The following is a 22,288-nucleotide window of genomic DNA, read 5'->3' on the forward strand; positions in this document are numbered from 1 at the left end:
AAAAAATTTAATAAATTATAATTTAAACACTTACTTTATGAACATCTTTGAAATATTTGTGATTCTATTTTGCCCTTAGTATCAATTAGTCAATTGAGTAGAATGGTTCACTCAGATGGGTTTAGTGAGATAAATTTGTAAGTATAAATTTTTCGTAAGTTTGATTCACACCTAAATTTATTAATTTATTTTGTCTTGTATAGTTTACAATAATACTTGTAAAATAATACTTGTTGCTCCAAATGTGAAATAAAGTGACTGTCACTTTAACATTATTGTACAAATTTCAGAAAACACACGATCATATAAATAATCGTATAAATAAGTGTCTGAAAATAAATGTACAACATTTCAAGTATTTAATAAACTTCAATTATACGAAGCATTCTAATTCTCGTACACTGAACGTATCAATGTGAAAGTAATTTTTCATTGTATAAGAAATCATTTTTAAATGAATCCCACTTATATTCAGATGAATTATCCAAATATGCAAAGATTTAAATGTTGTTCCATTAAAAAAAAAACTATGGGTGGTATCTCCCTGGTTTTTTCTTTTTCTTTTTTTTACGTGGGGAAAATCTTTTGCAAATACCCTTTCCTCCAATCACTTAGAATAAGTCAAGAGACTTTATTGAATAATTTCCAAGAAAGTAACTTGCAACACTTTATACGGACCACTTTGTATATATTTATTAGGATCGTACTTACTTATAAACGATCATTTTATGTATTTAATCAGATAACAAAAAAACGAGCCTCACACGCTTCAAAGTTTGTTGTGTAAAATATTTCAAATTATATACCAAAATTGTTTATCTGTCTGGCTATTATATTTTGGTTTTTATTTAATGCAATGCTGTTCAACGTATGGACTTTTCGCGTACTTGCTTCATCTTTTAATTGTGCCTCACTCCACACAGCATATCTACATTTTTTCAGAGAAACCGTGAGATGCTAAAGAAATAGATCTGAAAAGACAGTTTCTCTGTTGTACAGAAGTACACAATGTACATATAGTGTCACATTCAAGTAGTACTGAAAGAACACTAAAAATCCCAACAAGTCTTACAAAGCTTTACTTGGACGAAGTGCTGGTCCAAAAAGATAAGAGTTAAAAATGATGTAGTTTCAATTTAGTTATTTATTCCTTTAAAGCGATCCAATTCGAAAGGTCTTACTTGGAGTTATTGCTTGGATAGCAAGGTTCAATTTAATTGAATATTGTTCGATTTCAAGGCTCTGGTTTACTCTGTGTGCAGTGAGTGTCACAAATCCACGTCTTTTTCGCACTTTAAATATTTGTTTTTTGGAATTTTTCTAGAGACTAAGATACACAACGCTACTAAGAGCAACATTATCCATTGTCGGTTTCACATGATAAAACGTAACTAAACCTATTAATTTAAAGTAATTAGAAATAAATGACAACCTAGATGTACTCCGTTTGCTAGCGTCCTCTTTGTCTGCTTGTAAATACGGAAGAATTTTTTGTCGATTTGTGGTCTTTTTCCATATCCGCCAGTAAAGAAAACACATCACAGTAACGGGAATGTAAAATGCGGCAATTGCGGTAATAATTGTGATATACTGGTTTGTCTCAATGAATTGTATGTAGCAGGCATTATTGGGTACCGTTCTTTGTCCTTCAATATACGGCCAAGCATAAATCCATGGTGGCCATAGGAGTAACGAAATTCCCCATGCAGATGCTAGAAGAAAGATTATCTATTTATTTTTTCTTTTATTTTAACTTCGTTCTATTATTAGGGTTGTTGAAATTTTGAATGGCGTAATTGTAATTCCGTTTGTTTTTAATAATTTTTTCTTTTGTCTTTGATCTTCCATAGCACAAAGTTGCAAAAATATTTGGATAGTGTTTCGCTTAAGCAACCTATGTTGCTCATATACGTTGCTCGTTATCTGTTCACGCACTCACGATAGTATTGTTAATTCACACAAAATCACTTGCAATATAACTGTAAACTAAATTAGAACACCACACGTTGGTAATAATCTGAGTGATTTTAGTTTATACACGAGTTGTCGATATTTGCAATGGACGAAGAAGGACAATAACACGAAATTTTTTAACCAGTGGCATTAGTTTTCTACAAACCATTTATTACGAACAAGAAGATTTTTATTTTTCTCAAGAAGTACATCAAATATAGTGAATAATGCAACGTTAAAAATATTGAAAAGCAAAATAAGAAGTAATTTAATATCATGAATGTTTCAAATGTTTTTTCTGTGCATTTGTACTGTGTATATGTTCAAAATGAATCTAAACAAACCAGTATAGTGCATTTTACGAAAGGTACAAGAATTTACACTTTTTTAACATCGATCTTCGGTAAGAACCAGCGATGCAAAATAGTGTACATATAATTTTACAAATATTGAAAATCATCTTATCTTTGAATTAAAATTTAAACTTTACAAATAAAATGTACAATTTACGTGAGATTAAACACAAAGAATCTTACCAATCATAATGGCTGCCTTAGAAGTTGTCCTTTTGACACGATAGGAAAGAGGCCGCATTATAGAGAAATATCTGTCGAAGCTGATAATGAGAAGATTTAAAACCGATGCATTGCTAACCAAGTAATCTAATGCTAACCATGTGTCACAGATATGCGGTCCTAACGGCCAATAACCGAGCACAGTGTAAACTGTGAATAGAGGCATGGAAATTAGACCGATTGCAAAATCAGCAACTGCCAAACTGAACAAGAAATAATTGGAGGTAGTTTGCAGTTGTTTGTCGATTTTGAATGAAATCATCACCATGATATTTCCAACAACTGTTATCACACTTAGGAAAACGGCAATAATTACTATTATCACGCGCTCCCATAGTCCATACGAGTGTGGTTCTCCAACACAGTCACTGGTCGCATTGGAACTCTCGTTTCCGAAAATATCCACGAGTGAAGTCACATTCATGTCTGGACAGTTCACCTTCACCAAACAATGTTTTATTTGTTCTGAATACGCTTTTAGTTTTACTTTCTTGTGAATTTTCTATCTTTTCAAATTCAAATACACTTTTCCTCTTTACTCCTGTATCGTTTTTTTATTTTTACTTTTAAATATAAACATCGTCCTTTCGTTTTCAATGATTCAGTTTTAACCTATTTTAACGTCAGCCTCTTGTATTTCGTCGGTCTTTGTGTTTAAAATTTTGGTTTCTCTTCGAACCACTTCTCGTTTCAATAAAATGCGTCCGTTTTGTTTATTGAAATTGTCATCTGTTTAATTTTTTCCTACTTAAAACAACTTGTTTTAGATATAAAAGTTTCCTAGTTAGCTTTTATTTTACCGTTTAGAATTCATTTATTTTCTATTCAGACATAACTGTTTCACCTTTTTCTCATCTAATTTTTTGCTTCCATTTTGTTATTTAAAACATTTTACATTCGTTGTTGTAGTAGATATATTACGAAGCACTATATTCTTGTTCCTATTTCATTTCTTGAGTTTATTTTTTCCTTTGACAGTATTTTCCTTCGGTTTAATGAAAATACCGTTTCCTCTCTTTATGGTTTCTCCTTTTCTGTCACATTTGTTCTCTCTCTCCCCCTCTCTCTTTCTCCCTTTCTCTCTCTCTTTCTTTCTCTCCGACTACTATTTCTTTTCCGCATATATTTAGATTTTATATTATTATTCTTATATGTTTCTTATGTGTCACGTATTGAGCCAAGGCATCCTTTAAATTTCAATCTCTCTATAAACTCCTCGACTTTCCTTTCACATGCAAACAATAGAGATACACCCGTATTTGCATATACGTACGTGCAGATGACTACAAGATGTGCTTTTCTAGACATATACTCGGAAATTTGTGTACGAACTTCTCATTTACGGAATTAAGGGCTGCGTCAACTGCATAGCTTCTTCAATGTCCATATTGATGGTGTACAATCTGTGAACAGAGATTCATTTTTAATACCAACTTTTTACACATAAATTGCAAACGATATAAAGTATTATTGAAATTACTTTGCAGACAGTCGATTCGATATGTACTAGACAAAATATAATCGTTTCTAATTTACTGAAAAACAAAATGATTCATCCTTATTTCTATATGATTATTTGTTATAATTTATTACATTATTGGACAAAAGGTAGGTACACATACAGAGTATTTTAAAAAGTACACTTCATAAAATTGTACGAAAAAGTACATAAAGTTTTATTGCACGGCGGTTATTTATATTTAAATAAAAATTATATAATGTTAATTAATTCCAAACGTGTTATGTAGAATATCCAAATATTATACAATGTTTTTAATGCAGTAGGTATTATTGGGATAACTGGTACCCCGAATAATTGAAATGGTATCATCCACACCATTGTTTATAATTCTACAGCTTGAGCGATCATCGAGCATCTTTTACACCGTGAGACTTCTCTCGAGGCATGTTCTGCGATAAATGATGGTTTCGGATCACTTGGAATCAATCGTACATGCTTCCTACATGATTTACATAACAAAGACTCGTGGCTAGATAAAGGGAAACGATCTAGATACGTATTAAAATCAGAGACGTATGTTCATTACCACTTCTTATAACCGTACAACGTCTACACGTCAAATTCCCATCCTGTCTACCATGGAGATGATTTCTTTTGGTCATTTTGTGACAATGTCTCAACTACTGGCCATAAGTTGCGCGGATGACGATAGGATGGCATTTCAGTGTATTTCAAAGTGGAAAAGAATTACAATTACTGTTTCGATAGTTTTCTGTTTAGAAAAAGAAGCGGAAGTGCCACGTGAAAGAAACGAAATGGGTAAAAAATTATATATATATATTAACAAATATTCGTTTTCTCATACGCCAGTATTAAAAGAATCAGAGGACAATGAACTGAACGATGGTGTATAAAAGTCGTCTCATCTCGTGCATTGAGGCCAAGCTTCATGGTCTCCTCGTCTCAAGTCGTTGGACCAATGAAGTTTCATCGTGCAGCTTGTCCTGAAGTGTTATTAGACCAAGGCTCGAACATTATCAGGTCCTAGATTATATAAGAGCAGTGGTCAAGGACAATCTCCATGGCAGGTGGATGGAATATTATTGACGCGCCAGAAGTTGACTACTGTTCTACAAACTAAAAAAATTACCAAGGAAAGGAAAACCGTCAACTCACATCAGTCGTGTGGCTCGACGTAACGACTGCATCGTTACTATTGGCTAAATTGGCCAAGTGTAGATGTTCACTGCTTGACGAGAAACGCGAACGAAACAAAACACAAGTAAGATGCAACGATAGAGTTCGCGAACGCAAGTCGGATACGTAGGTTTTGTATCACACTTTATTGCGTTTCGCTTCGATAAAGTTCACGAACGCATCTCGGGTACGTTTTGCATCACACTTTGTCGTGTTTTGTTCCGTTCGTGTTCCTCGTCACGCAGTGGACTTCTACACGTGTCCAATTTAGTTAACAGTGACAACGTATCCACGTAACGGCGCAGCAATAGCATCACGATTGATACGAGTGAAAATGTTTCCATTTTCCCTGTAACTTTTTAGCTCGTAGAACAATGGCCAACTTATATTTCAATAAAGTTGGTTATATTTAAATAAGTTTATATTTGAACAACTCCTAGCGCGCTTTACGTTTACACGAAGATGACGAATGTCGCAACAATTCCAAGAATTGAAATTACGAGTATCGAATAAACTTTGAAGATTTATTTATACAGAAGAATACTGTAATCCGACTTAGTGACTCTTTAAGGCATAGATATCGTAAAGTATCCCACCTTTTCCATAATCTGATACGCGACTCACAATGAAAGATGAAAATAACTCAACGCAAGGGAGGACTGTTAATATTCTACCTTATAATTAAATATCTATTTCTTAGACATTTTATATTATTTTACATGTTTAACAATTGTGTTGCAAAAAATTAAACGACACTGCTTTATCGTTAATGTTAAAGGAATGATTCCTGCAATGCTTTGTCGGCGCAGAGGGTTACTTATTGTACCAACGTATAACAAAAATAAATCACTTTTACGACCTAAGGGTCGAATAGAACGATACGAATGGAAAGGTATGTAAAAGATCATTCGAAATTTGCTTTATCAGTAATTTGCTCCTTTTGCTGTATTGTTGCGAAGGAAAAAATTCGAAAAATGATTGAAAACTACCGTCAGCCGTTTTTAAGAATCATAGAACACAATGATGGTAGTGAAAGGTAGGAGGTGCTGCGATTCAAAATTTAATCAAACAATGGTTCCATTTTGTCTTTCTTAAAGTGACCGCCAGCTTGACCGCCAGACGACTCTGTCTATCTCTTACAAAATTAATACTCTATTCACGCAGCCATAACAATGGCCCAGGTTTAGTATTTCTGCAACCTGGATTGAAACTCGTGTTCGAGTATCGGATAACGTTCTAATCCAAAACTCAGGTTGCTCCTTTATCGACACGAAAGATATCTTCGCCACGATTGAAAATTGGAATGTTTTATGCAATTGCATAAATGAATACGTTTCTGATCATAAAATACAAAGAGATTACAAGTTATAAGTTTCAGTGGTCGTGTTGTTGTTACAATCGGTGCAAATATATGTTCGCGGTGCATTGCGTCAGAAGTGAAACAGGTTGTCTCTAAATAGGACGAGGTACCTAAAATTATAAATCGAAAAATGTTCGCTCGTCGACGAATAATATTTTTCAGGATATTCTTCGTTCTTTGAACCCATTCGCAACGTCAGTGGTCACGTGCATGCTGGGCCTAAGCATGGTGCATCGATAACGTGACCAGTGTAGAAGCAAATAATCGTTCGAGATTCGTCTTCGTAAGTAATGAAAATAAAACACTATATTAGATTTGTACACGCGTACCGATACGTTATCCGCAAGAATAGCTAGTAAGAATTTCACCAGTAGATCGTTTCTGTAAATAACCAGTAAGGCTTTAACGTACCGATACGTTGTCCGTTGCGAATGGGTTAACTGGGACTGTATCTGATAGACCGAGGTTCATTCGTTGCTACTTCATCTCGCTTCCTCCCGATGTATCTCGTTTACTCTTCTCGTGAAACGGTATGGGCGAGGCTCGGCCCCAGCCCAGGGAAAGAAAAGTCGTTTCCTGGAATAAAAACGCTACCTTTCCCAATTAAATGAGAACGAGTGATCCCAATTAGTTTCATTTAACCGGAAGATGGTGCGACAGGTGTTTGTCTACTCGAAGATTAACAGAATGACTAAATACTTAAAACTGAATGAATACTTATATGCGTGTATATGTTTATTTCTTAAACTAGTGCTTACGGGATCTGCGTGATTGAGTAAATATATGTTAATGAAAGAGAATCAAATTGTATAAATTAATTGAAAAATGAAAATCAAAGTGATCAATTTTATTCAGCTTTATTACCAGTTAAATAATCCATATTAGATCCCAGGGTATTGTTGCCACCATCAATGCGAATATATCCTAGAATATGCAAGCTACCATACTCAAACACACCGCAATATACAGGTGAATGGAGGGAAGTCATTTTGAACATTTACGGTGGCCCTGTAAAATTATAAATATTACAATTTAAAAATCATATTTATCAAGATATAGCACATGTAATATTAGAATGTTCCGTAGCGGTATTTGTTTTAACATTATACATGAGTTTTATTATTTCGGTAAATTAAACATTATAGTATTAATCGTTTTCAAAGTTACGAACTTTCTATTACATTACATTTAATATTTTAATCAAAAAACAAGCACGTTATTTATTCGATGAAAGTAGACAGCTCGGGACCAGCGTGTGCTATATAACGTAGAGCATAACATATTACATAAAAATGTAATATGTGTAATGAATTAAAAAGAGTAAGTAATATTAAAATATAATACTATAATTTATATTATTTATGTTGTATTGCCAATTCAATTATGTTTAAATATATTAAAATTAAATACTGTTAATGTAAATACAATATTGCTTTGCATGTCTTTGGCATTATATCGTTGAAAAAGAAATTGCATTTAAAGAAACTTCCGAAATCGTTGAATTTTAACGTTTAATGTAAATTTTTACAAAAAACGACTGATCAAGAACAGCTAACATCTTACCCGCTGGTTCTTATGATTTAAAATTAATAACGAGAATCACTAAAATATAAAAATGTCTCCGACTTGAAAACAAATTCAAACAGAACGAATTGATTAATACGAACACTTTTTATTATTTTTGTGTGCCGAATTCATCCCTGAAGTTATGCTCACGTGTTATCATATGCCCTGCATTTCTACTCATGTAACATGGTTTATTATTAAGTGACACGGTTGTACGTCAATAGCTTTACATTAGTTCTCCTTATTCAAGTTATAAATAATTTTCCGATATTGTTTTATCCTCGCACGCGTAAGCACCCGTAAACTGTGTCAAGCGATAGTTCTATTAAAATACATCTTTGTACATATTAAAAATAGCATCCTAGAAAAGGATTACCCATGTCTATGGAATATTGTCGTACACCTAATACTCTTGTTCGTTGCTTCCGTGAGATCAATTTTGATACGAATGAATATCAAACTGATTACGCTGAACATTATCACGAACGGATTTATTATTCTACTTGTAATGTTTACTGTTAATGAAAGTTATGCCCCATTCATTTATGAAAGTATATTTGAAATATTTCACTGTCTCGTAAATTTAATAAATTCATGGTAACAGTACAATACAAATAACCATGAATCTATAGGTCGTTATCGTTTCAATATATTTATTTTTCTCGTGATATATTTACTTATTCATAAGTGGAAAGGAAAGAAATAGAAAAACGATAATGCATTGATCATTTCAAGTAGCGTAATTAGTAATATCGTATAAACGCTCGGTACAGATGTTTTTGAACGACATACAATTTTATTTGGATTCCAAAGTGTATTATCGTTGCGTATTAAAACGTTTTTAAGTCTGCGTGTTCTGTATTGTACACCTTTACTGTATCGTCTACCAAATTGTATAGAACTGTCGAGCGAGGCCACCGTATTTTAAAAACCAGTAGCCAATGCTCTTCCGATATCCGATAATTTCAATTGTAAGTCAATGCGTTTATCCAATATTCATCTTCTGACATTCAAATTTGAATTTATTAACGGGCTCGTGGAAATTCGCACAAAGGAAGAAATTATAAATACCAATCTCCCAAATTGGCAAAACTGATTCCATTTTGTATTTCCGTTCTATTCACCTTTTAATCGGGTACGTTTCTTTCGCTATTATGCTCCCGAACATTCTGTACATAAAAATAGCAAGTTCTTAATATCTCACAAGTCATTTGATTATAAAACATATTTCAAGTTGGGCAACTTTTACATTCTCTGCTTCAACTCCAAATGTACTTTATGTTCGAATATCTCGATAAGTGTTTACTTTAAGACACATAATGGCGAGACGAATCGTTCTGTAAAAGGGATTAAACATGAAAAAAAAAGGGATCATAGGAATAAACATCGTTATGATGTACAACTTTTTTCCCTACTATATTTTATCCTCAACTGTATAATAGATATGACAACTGTAAATTGTCATACATAAATGTTTGCCGACATGGAACATTTGATGTGATTACCATAATAAAATATAATACTATCTTTGTGTTGTTTGAAGATTATTTTATATCAGCCCACACTTTCTTTCATTTCATCCTCCTTCATAAAAAAGGGATCATAGGAATAAACATCGTTATGTTGTACAACTTTTTTCCCTACTATATTTTATGCTCAACTGTATAATAGATATGACAACTGTAAATTGTCGTACATAAATGTTTGTCGACATAGAACATTAGATGTGATTACCATAATAAAATACTATCTTTGTGTTGTTTGAAGATTATTTTATATCAGTCCACACTTTCTTCCATTTCATCCTCCTTCATAAAGCAGACTTTTCCATAAGTTGACAGTCCAGCTATTTACGGTAAAGATACTATCGTATTTCACGTTAACGATAAACGTTCCAATGTCTTTAAAAGAAAACGAATTAAAGGAAATATTACAGTGTAATTTAATTATTTGAGAACCAGGAATAAAGAACCTCTGCCTAATGGTAGGGATTTAGATTTATTCACTTGTTTTACATAGATAATAAAACTTTCATTGCTGTGAGTCTATTGGTTCAAAAGTTATATCGAATTTACCGAAGCCAGTCAAAGTGTATTTCGTTGAAAAGGTTCGGGCTACTGGAGTCAGATACCTATAAAACCGACCGGCCTGTATAGTGTTAAGACAATCGCTAAGCAAACTGACTTGTGAAGGCCATTTCCCTTCCGGTTCTATTACAGAAACATTGTGAGCTTCGATTGTCTTTAGTAGCATGAACGGAAGCGTTTCAACTTATAGGAACGTGGTACAACGTTTGTCAGCCGTCTCACTGCCAAAGAAATCTATCTAGGTACTTCCCTCTTTCATTTACGTTTGTATTTACTTTCTCATACGTACACAACTCAGGCGCAGCCCTCTATCCATGTGCGTTCAGTTTACGATCAATATCGATATTCGACAGCACAAAGTTATATACGACACCGGATCGAAAGGCAGTTATAATTTTTCCGACAAAATCAGATTAAATTTGATTAAACTCGATTTTAATTATGAATAATTAAAAGTAAAATTAAATTTTACGTAACTTGTACTGATTATTCTATGCGTGAAAATTAACTTTTTACTTTTAACCCTTATCGCACCAAGATGGGCTCCCTCAGGGATTCCAATACGTTCTTTTTTATGTCATTCCATAACAGTCGCAAATATGTTACGTACAATTTTTCTACATTTTGTTACTAATCTCGATTGGTTTTTTAATAGCTTTATTCTATTGGACTATATAAATGACAAAGGAAAAAATGGAAGAATAATTGGAAGACTCGAGCCATAAACATTTTTTGGAGTTAAAAGTTAGGATTTTTAATATTACCTTTATGACGTTTAATAGAATTAATATTAAAACAAAAATACTATAATAATAACTAGTATAATAATGACAAAACTATCAGATCTTTAAAAGACCCCTCTTGATAAAGAACATCGAGCACCCTATCTTGATATACAAAGGATTAAGTGGGAATAATTAAGTTTAAGTGCTAATAAAAAAGTATATATCTTAAGAAACTTGTTCATTTTTTCACATCATTATAAACGTGCACACACTTGCGCAAAAGAACATTTGAAATTTAATAATTCTGTTCAATATAATAGACTTAAACTCCAAAACTTAGGAGAAATTCCTTACAATAATCAATGCTACTGCACTAAATATATACTCAACAACGAAGGTAATTTGACAATGTAAAAGAGTAAAGAGAGTTTATTAAAACAGAATAAAATAATTTATCACAAATTAAAATTCAAAATTTCTACAATTCGTTACCTAAATGAATGATAAAAGACAGAAAATAAGGGGAGCTTTATACATTATTAAAAATACATCTATTTTTTTTCCAAATTTTCTTGTATTTTAAAATAGTTCTTGAAAATTTATAACTCGTTCTACTACTTCGATACTGTAGTTCCGAAATTTGTTATTCTCTTGCACGTCTGTAGGTACCCGTTTTATTACAGAATGTAATGTGGCTACTGACCTCAACATGGTGACTTTCAAACTCCATCTTGTTTCTGTCATTTGCTGAATTGTTTTTGGAAGCCGCGAGATAAGCCCTGTTCCGCCAAGTGTCTGTCCACATCCTACGTTTCTTCAATGATATTTAGCATTCCTGTAGCATGCTCCAAGAGGAAGAATTCCTTGAATGCATTGCGTAATGTTGTATTAAAGCAATAAGTCGCGTAATTTAGTCCTTGAACATCCTGACGGGCTTTAATAATATTGCTTCCATGTTCTGCGACAAATGTAATATTACGAATTAGGTTGGTGGGTATCAAGAAACGTGTAAAATCGGTGTGTTACAAAACATGACTTTTCTTTTGTGACATCTGATCAAAGAAGTTTCTGAATTTTTGGCGGATCATGAACACTTTTCCACGATCACTTATTACATAATTACTATAAATTGCACTAACGATCGCTGAGAATTGGTATCGACAGTTTTATTTACTACAGATTGCTTGAATAAGAGCAACACAAGGTTCTTTAACCGGGTATGCAATGTGAAAATTGCAGTCTACATGGATACTAGATTAATGGTATCAGCTGTTGCTCACGAGCTTGTAAATTAATTGTTGAGGTATAACATATGGGTGAATTTATTCATAAATACAAAAAGGAGACGATTGTAAAGTCGTAATCTTGTACACTGCCCGGTTAAAGACTTTGAGGGGTAGCCCTTTGCCTCTTCCTCCTAGATCATTGTACTCGTCAATTTCTTTAAGGAGAGAGAGAGTGTGTGTGTGTGTGTGTGTGAAAACCAGTGGGCACTTTGTCTCTTTTTAAGAAATTATGGATGCCGGTACGACGGTGCTGGCAGTTCTTGGTACACCTTTTGTCATTGATAGCAGCAGGACACAAAAGAGGAGGTAAAAGAGGACAGTCTTTGCCAGTGAGGAATTATCTTTGATTGGACAATCTACTTGACTACGACTTTAGTGCAGAACATGAGCTGCGAGTAACCATTTAACAAGACACTAGTCTAGAAAGAAGAAAGATAATGCATTCTTGAAATTTCATTGTAACAAATATTATTGATTATATCGATATAAAACTTTGCCCTTATTGTTTTGCGTATTTTATCAACATATACATTTTTTATATAAAAATACCTAATAATTTCAAAGATATGAGTTATTTGTTCACGAGTTGTTAAAAAAGTGCCTGAATGATTGACATGATTTCGATTCCTCCAATGGTTTGAAACGTTAAACGTGGATATATTATTAATCTATCACGAATATCACTATGGTTTGAAGTAGAGAAAATGGTAAACATAAAGAATGAATAAAACGGTAGCAGTTTGAAGACGATGTATCGATACTTACGTATAAATTTTTCAGTTACAAATGTAACAAATTATATACTTTAATAATATAGTGTTTTCTGTAATTCGTGCGAGGAAGAGACACCTGCCTTACGAGAACGCCAAAGTTCAAGTTAATTCGTTCGTTAATCTTTTAAAGTTAATGAAAAATTTCAAAAAACAAGGGTTCGAGATGTCAAGACCCTATAATGCACTTTCCACTTCTTTAAAATTTCCATAAAGTTAGATGATTTCGTTTTTAAAAATTCTACTACTTTCTTTTATCACGTTGAACAGCGCTGATGCAATCGCTATAAGTACTACTCGTCTTTTAAACCGGGAAAGTTTTTCAATTGTGGTCCAACTTCATCGTTCCGTCACTGTCAGGATTTATAGAACTGTATTAAATCCTTCGTCGCATATTCGTAATTTTACATATGTTGGTAGAGATATTTCTCCAACAAACCGTCTATACGCATATTGTAACCACAATAAATGTTTTCCAAATGAATCAAACGGTAAAATTCCAGAGATTACACAAAAATGTCTCAGATACAAATTTGTTTGGAGAACGAATGTCAGATAGCAGTAGACCAATCTGTCATACTCGTTAATTTCGAAGAGTGAATCCTAAATTCCCGCAATGCCTAAAGCAACAGTTTCTTCAGAGCAATCTTCCTGTGAACACCGTCGAACGAATTTAATTTCATTTTCCTATTCATATTTATATTATTAGAATTTCTTTCTACTAATTATAATATTATGACTTAGTATAGATTGATACGTTACAATATTAAGTATTAGTTTTAAGGTGTAGTGCTAGTGTAATGCTAAGATATAGCGAAATAAGATTTAACCCATATATGTATACACATATAATCGCTTTACATAAGAAAGGACGAACAATTCATAGTGGAGCACGAACCATGGTAAAAAGAAATATGTCCACACCGATGTCACTATCGCTCTAGCTCACTCTGTTGCGATTTATTTCGTTTGCGTTTTTTGTTACGCGATGGACCAGATGTGATCGACTCAGCCAATAATGACAATATACGTGGATAGGGATATTACTGTAACGCTACAAGCAGACGATTTCTTTTACTCCACTGCCATTTCAGCTTGTATAATGTGCCAACATCTCATCTCTCTACAATAAAAGATCGAAAGCTACACCACAAATCTATTAAATTAAAATATATTAATCAAAATTAGAAAATTTGTAGTTCAATGTAGGTACATACATTTCGATAATAAATAAATATTTAAGAAAATTGTATACTCGTCTCCAAAACTCTTTCCGTAAGTCCTTAAAACGACGGTGTTCAACGTAGGGATCTCTCGCGTGTCTGTTTGCCAGTCACCGCTCAATTCAGTGTACTTCCAATTCGAGAAAACTTTGTGACTTGAAATTGAAATTGGAAATTAGGTATTGCACTCTTTTAAGATGTAAACATATGTATGTCAAGTATTGAAATAAAAATATTCCATTCCGTATTAAATTTGCGATTTAAAAGATTTCATCGAGGCGCCAGTTTCAGATAGCGAAAACTTGCTTCGAGTGCAAAGGGTTAAAGCGTTCCTTCCGTTTACACAGCATACGTACGTTATCAGAGAAACTGCGCGAGAGTAAAGAAGCAGTCATGAAAGGACAGTGTCTCCATCGTAAGGAGGTTCACAAACAGCGTATGTGTCGCGTTCAGATGAGAATGGAAGAAGCCTAGAGATCTCACGATGCCTCGCTTGGACAGTACTGCCTTAAAACTATGGTAATTATAATATTTACATTAAGGTTGTATTCACCGACTTTTATGACCTTGAAATATGTTATCATGATCATCAACTTTCTTGACAATCTTTTCCTAGATATGTATAGATCTCACAACACCTCGCTTGAACAGTGCTGCCTTAAAACCATGGTAATTATAACATTTACATTAAGGCTGTATTCACCGACTTTTATGACCTTGAAATATGTTATCATGGTCATCATGAATGGAAATCAGATTTATTTAAATATTATCATATTTTTCCGATGCGAGTCAATTTGACCCGAAGTAATACTAGTATAACAATTAATGTTTGACTTGTCTTACACACGTCCATAGTTCGTAGATTATCAGCTGTGAGGCGTATCTGATCCAAAATTTAAATTGCTTAAAATGAAGCCTGTATCGTAATTTCATCATTATTTTCGCTTGTAAAATTACACCTTAGAAAGATGTCCGCCACCCGGTAACCGGTAACTGTTTGTACATCAGCAGAGAAACTTCAGATTGCAAAATGGTAAAGAATTTTTCGATTGTACCATTTAACCATAGCAAAATTAAAGTTGATATCTTTATTAGATTCGTGATAAAATAGTTTGTAACACTTATCTGATACACCTTGTATAAAAGGTGAGTCGTGAATCGATCGTATGAATTAATCATGGTGGTTAGTTGTTTTGTAACAATAACAAGCGCTGTCAAAGAAACACATTCATTTGTGTACGATTCTATCATAATGTGGTCCGTCAACGTGACGGATGTATCGATAACCAACACGGGAATTATACGATGAAATTGTATAATACTTCACATATACATAAATTAAATTATTTTAGTACCAGATAATTAAATTAATTCATAATATTATATTACTCAATTAGTTTTCTTATGTAGTTCAAGAATATGAAAAGCAAAATATGTGCTGCCACTTAAAAAACATAAGGAGATTCCAGTTTTTTTTACAGAAAAATGATCATTTGGATGGTTAATTAATTCCACCACGTAACCGAACACTTTTTCGAATAATATTTCGAATTTTACTAAAACTTGAATATATCTTTGACGTTATTTAACCGTATCTTGAAAAATTTGTCAAAGTTTGGAACATAGTGTTAATTTTTTCAATAAATTATAACTGTTGAAGAGAAATAGATAAGAACAAATTTTTGAGTGCTTACGGTGAAAACATAGAAGTACTGAATAAATATTATTTCATTTTAACAAAAGTTTTCAGTAACCATTTTTCTTTCTCATTGTTTTAAACAAATGCGAGTTTAAAGTGGACGAAGCAAATTGGTAAATTTAGCAAAAATTGAGAATATAGTCCTACTTAGTTTCTTTATGGAGAAGTTCCAAAAATATGGACATTTGAAAATTAACCGTATGAAAATAAATTAAAGTTAACGCTGCACCGAAGTGCATTGGCCCAGGCATGTAGTACCTACTATTTAGTAGGCTATAACCGTCTTCTAGTAGCTATAACCGTCACCGATGCGTAGTGTACCCATGGTTAATATAATTAATAGATATTGAGAAGTTGCCTTTCACAGTGGCATTTATTGCAAACATTTAAGTTGCTACCAGTAAATGGAAACCACGAAAAGGTGGTAAATATTCTTTTATCGAGATAGGTTGGAATTGAGTTAATGGAATTAAGTCTAATTAAATGAATAACCAAATATACAATTACTTAATTCATAATTTTTACAATTCTTTACTTTTGGCTATAAGAACAGACATTAATCACGAATCAGATACTCTGCCTGACAGTGTAAATAATTAAAAATATCGTATTCTATCAATTATTTTAACAAGTCCACGTCTTTCTGATTTCATTTGAACAGGTATCAGTTTGAATATTTCCAACAATACGTAAGTTACACTGACAAAGAGTGGGTTTTCAATATTATTTATTAATCGCATTAGACCTTGCAGAAGTGGCATATCCTATTTAAAGCTTCTTAAACTATGAGTCGCACCACTTCCGATAATTGCGTTAGGATCCTGTGTGGATACAAGAGAAAAGTTTAAAAAACACAAAATGTCTCTTTATTATTTTAAAATATCGGAATATTTTATCTGTATATAAAAAATATGCTTATACAGTGGTTGTTATTATAAATTAAACTAGGTTACTCGTTCAGAATGATGTATTAATTCTTAAAATGGTATCTATAAACTTCATAAAAATGGAGGTCGTTAGCAATTTCATGTTGTGGAAAGGGGGTCACGAATAAAAAAGGTTTAAGCACTGTCCTACATAACAATGGCCAGTATAGCCACTTGATTACTAAGTTTAGTACCGAATGACCGTGCCAATATGCTTTGATATAGCATTAATTTCGATCAATTTTCATATGGCTAATTTTGAACTTTCTATCTTCTTAAAAATTTCTCCTCAAAGTATACAAATAGGACTATACTCTTACATTTTAAACAATTTTTCAATTTGCTTCGACATTTTCCTTTAATTTTTCATAAAACTCGCATTATTTATAGGTGAAACAAAATATTTCTGTCCACAAATTGGCAAAATATATCCGCAAAGACAGTCTATAGATATACCACACATAAGATATTGTATTTCTGTGTATTATTTGCTGAAAATATTTAAATCTATATAGCGTCCTAGTTTTTATCATTGTATCGGATTTAGCACTGACAAGGTATATCCGTGGAATGTCCCGCGTCAATTTCGATGAAATTCTGAAAATTTGTCGGGTATTCGCATCAAATTAATTATTACGACATGAAATTAATTATTCTCGATTCATTGAATTCTAGATAAAATTAGGGATAAGAATACTTTGAAAATTAAGGTATTTAAAAAGATTTTTTGTTATCATTCTTTATAGAAGTATATATCACGTTATTTTGTATCCATCCCTATGAAAGGTATCTCTCAAAAATTTCTTTGTATCTTCAATAGATTTCAACATATGTAGCACCAATGGAATAAAACTTTGTAAATAATTTAATTAAACATGTTTAAAAATTTTAATGTCGTGGATTCATTAATATTTCATAGCCATTCACGCAATTGCCACATAAATTGATTTTCAAAATGCAATAATACCCATTTAATAACTAATGATTCGTTCTTTGAATCATAACGTATCTTGAAATTAAAACATGGCATAGCGATTATCAAAAAATTGATATACTTTATAACATCTCATGAAATACGTTACGTACGTATATAGTGGATGTAAGAAATACTCGTAACCCAACCGTTGTATTGATCTTCCATGGACGTTCACTTTTTGGATTATTTATTTACTAACCTTTTTCAGAACCAGTACCCTAGTAATTATCCCTTATATGGTTAACCGTGGTCTTTTCTTACAACCTCTTATATTGATTGCATAATTTGATAATCATTTTTTTTTCTTCCACAATTATTTTTACACCTTTTTGATCCACATAGTAAGAATCGAACATCGGTTTTTAAACATTTTAAAAATGTTTTTAAATAAATCATTCAGAAATATTTTTTCGTTCAGCAAAAATAATAAATACTATATACTAACAATGAGAATGTCAGACCTGATTCTCATCGATTTTAATATTTCGCAGGCTTGTAGATTTACATGTACAACAATCGTAACAAGAGTTATAGCCGTAAACGGCCAATTAGTTATGAAAAAAAATAAGTATAAAGTTTGAAAAAATCAATTGGTCAGGGATATTCCATTAATTGATCATTCCATTCAACAATTACTGCGACGTAGTGGAAAACGTTAGAGACAATTAATATTTTTTGTTACGAATTCGAATCCCATGACTCGTAGAATTTTGTTTTATTTTTTCGTTTATTAATCGTATTATATTATATTACTTTGTAACTCCTGATTAGAAAGATTTAATAATTTTGACAATTTTTATTATTTTTTCCTAATTTATAATTTTTTAATTACTAACACTATACAAAGCGAAAGTAATAAATGTACAAAAGTTTGAGGTACAAACAAATTAGTTTTATTTTGTATCTGCATACGAATTTAAAGTGTACATTATACCGCAAACATGTCAAGAAATACAAATATTTCTACTAGGTAAATAATTCTACTCGATATGGGATTCGAACCCGGGACAAAATACTACTAGTCCGCTATGCTTGTCACTACGCCACAGTCATTCTTGAATAGAAGTATCTATCACTAGACTTAATGATCTTTTCAAACTTTACACTTACTTTTTCATAAATAACTATCCATCTACGGCTATAACTTCAGTTACGATTGTTGTACATGTCTATAAACTAAGGTCAAATTTGGAGAATATAATCTGAAAAATTTCTCATACAAATGCAATATTGCTATTTGACTGCATCGTTTGGAAGCATGCACAACTGCAAACATTGGTAATTGCAAATAATACAACTATTCTTATATTAGTTATTAATTGTGAAAACAATTTCTGATTAGTTAAATATAATCATTTTTCTTACTATATTCGCAATAACCTTTATAATAGAACTTATCGCACAATTTGGGAAATCAAATGGGGCATGAGGATGTCTTCGACGAGGACATGGTCATCGGTAACGATGAGACAAGTTGAATAACACCTAGGAAACAGATGTTATTCCAATATTGAGGAATGGGTCTAGACAAATGACACTATTGAAATAGCTATAAGACCTGTTGATTGCGTTTGTAGACTTCATTCAAATGATAAAGCGATCGTTACGGTCTACTGACCGTAACAACCAAGCGCTTGTGTCGGTTACCTGAAACGAGGTGGACCGCAGTCTTTAGCAGCAACGAGCTGTCATAATAATTTTAAAACATCCCGGCTAGATATACATTGTTTTGTAGAAAATTTTGTTGAAGTTTTTACAAGTAATAAAATATAATTCCACGAAATTCGCAGAAGAAGGATCCGTTTATAATTTTTAAATTGCAACAGTTATTTTTCAGCCTAATAAAACATTTATACCAGAAAGTCGATCGTTCTCGATGACAACAAAAATCAGGCAAACTCGATAATTTTGATAATTTTATACAGCCCGCTTTCGTAAATATTGGCAAAAATTGCAGTATTTTACGTTCTATATTTTTTAAACAAGTTCGAAACCAGCAAAATTATGATTCAACTTCTATACTTCCTAGTATTACGTGGAGAACATTGTATTTCAATTTTATCCAAGTTTCTATCATCGAATGCAGAAAAAATAAGCAGGCCCTTAAATCTCTTACGAGATTCAAATTTCAGAACCTTGTGTATGAATCTATTCGATTACTTTCGACGTTGTAGCCATAAGAATTTTTTTATGAAACTATGCATAAGACGAAATAAACAAAATTAAATTTCAAACAGTTTTTTAAATAATGAGCAATGCCAAAAAAGTTTCGATATATATCTACGCATATTACGTAAAAGAGACACGATTCCTGAATGGCTGTTCTTCGCTTCTTTTTTGCCAAAGTTGAGAACGAATCAAAAGGACTCAAAACGAATGGGGAACGATACGAGACAGACGAAGGATTATTGCACTTGAAGAACAGAGTATCAGCCGTTCAGAAAGACGAAGCGAGACAAAGTATCAATGCTTCGTCAGTCTCGTACCGTTATTTACTCGCTCTCATTTCATCTCGCTCTCGTCTTCGTAGAGCGGAACTGAATCAAGAATGGTGGGAAGAGCAGCCAGCTCCCCGTGAATCAACTTTGGACAACGCTGGCATAAGCAATCAATTACGTACGTCCATAACTTTTCCATATGCGAATGACATATGAAAAACTTAATGTCCGCACAAAATAAGAACGTGATCGTTAAGGGATTAATCTACAATAATACGTTACAATAAATGGTAATAATTGCGAAGAATTTTTACATAATCGAACTGATTAGTTTGGTCACATATTTCAATTATATACTGTACGGAGGTTGATTATCGAATCCATCACCACAATACTTAAACTCGTCAATAAACATTTTTTTGGAACATTTGTTCCTCAAAACATTGAACGTCTATCGGAAAATAAATTATCATTACAATTATTTTCAAATTAATTCAGGAAAATTCTCATGTTGTGTTCCTTAAACAAAAATATTATAAAATTAGTTCAGCATCATTCGCATCGATCTTTATCTACATAGTCGTTGAAGAAAACAAAGTTTCATTCGAATAATTTTTTCGGATAATCATTATACACTATAACGAATAAAAAGTTTGTCGGATCAATCCATGCCAAATTAGACACATCTCTGTGTAACACTTTGTACTTGGTTAAAATTTGAATATGTTGTAGTTTTCGGTAATATTTAAACAGTTAGTTTCAAAACTGTTGACAATTGTTAACTTTATAGCTGTTTCAAAACAGGGTCATCTTTTGTTCAATAAATTACAATTGAAGGCTTGCATTAAAGTAAAACTATATGACATTTGTATGACGTATAAGTGGGAAAACAGTTCGAGATTCTGGAACACGCGAAAATCTAGAAATGTGAAACGGTACAATCTCGAGTATTCAAAATAAGACGAAATCCGAATATAAACTGAGATCTTGCTTCTTGCAAGAATCCTTCGTGTAAACCTAGAACTCACTTCTTCCAAAGTCTCTCATGTAGAATATTTCGTACACTGCATATTGAGTGATACTGAAAAATTTAATTCCAATTGTTTTCCCAATGTATTTATTTCAATCCCTATTTCTATACCGACAAAAATTCCGATAATAGAACATTTTTGTTTAAGGTCACACTTTACAAAACTTCAAGGTCATTGGTGCACATTTAAATTGAATTAGACAAGAAACACCTTTGAATCTTATAAACTGTAATCTTGAAACAAAATTGTTGCTTATAAGAATATTTGCCTCTTCGAAACGAACAATTTTCTTCTATTATTTTTTTCGTATCGTCAAAGGGATATTTTAAATCAACGTTGTCCAAGCATGGCTTTGTGGGATTTCTGGAATTCTCTCTCTTCAGTCTAAAGGCGACACTACACGTATGTACGAAGTGTAGTGCCTGGTAATCTGTGACATGCCTTTCGATAAAGATGCTGCTTCTTTATGAACGATTCTTTAACGTTGTCTTGTTTCTCTGACAACGTACCTACGCATATATATATACTGTCAAACAAAGGACAGGTGATACGGAAAGCATGCCAGAGGTCTCTACGTCAAACAGTGCTGTTTCAGTTAGATGTTGAAATAAAAAATGCAAGAAAAATTAGGCAAAAATTTGATTCTTATTTTCTGCTCTTTATCCTCCTCCTCCTCCTCCTCGCCGCTCCTTACCCCTCGTGTAGAAATACGAAGTTGAAACTTGTCACAGATTAATTCTTTTTGGATTTTTCGACGATTTCTTGCTTCCTCTTCCAAACCAACATACAGAAGACATATTTGCTGCAGTTCGAACTACACGATTGTTACACAGTATCACCCCTGAATACCCTCCAATGATCTACATATTTAATTCATTGGATTTACCATAAGTATAAACCTCGCATCTAGTCAAAAAATCAGCCAATTACGTTTCAAAAAATAGAGACGAGGTTAAAATTGTTTAAGTACCTCCATTCTTAAGAGTAATTCTACGTATCACAAATATAAGA

General features: G+C 32.6%; 1 protein-coding gene across 5 annotated transcripts in view; it reads right to left on the minus strand.

Annotated features, from left to right (window-relative positions):
* Machr-a (muscarinic Acetylcholine Receptor, A-type) overlaps positions 1 to 22,288 on the minus strand; it is a 49,389-nt gene that overhangs the window by 17,813 nt on the left and 9,288 nt on the right. For 2 of the 5 annotated variants that reach the window (XM_076327149.1, XM_076327150.1), the window contains exons 3-6: positions 11,629 to 11,883; positions 7,412 to 7,555; positions 2,490 to 3,931; positions 1,433 to 1,712 (exon numbers count right to left, since the gene is read on the minus strand). In XM_076327149.1, the coding sequence (XP_076183264.1) occupies positions 1,433 to 1,712; positions 2,490 to 2,952 (743 nt within the window). In that variant the 5' untranslated portion in view covers positions 2,953 to 3,931; positions 7,412 to 7,555; positions 11,629 to 11,883. Of the gene's footprint in view, positions 1 to 1,432; positions 1,713 to 2,489; positions 3,932 to 5,166; positions 5,380 to 6,958; positions 7,138 to 7,411; positions 7,556 to 11,628; positions 11,884 to 22,288 lie in introns of those variants that run through there. The other 3 variants (XM_076327151.1, XM_076327152.1, XM_076327153.1) reach the window with 3 other exon arrangements.

Source organism: Ptiloglossa arizonensis, chromosome 2, assembly GCF_051014685.1.
Source record: "Ptiloglossa arizonensis isolate GNS036 chromosome 2, iyPtiAriz1_principal, whole genome shotgun sequence".
Lineage (NCBI taxonomy): Eukaryota > Metazoa > Arthropoda > Insecta > Hymenoptera > Colletidae > Ptiloglossa > Ptiloglossa arizonensis.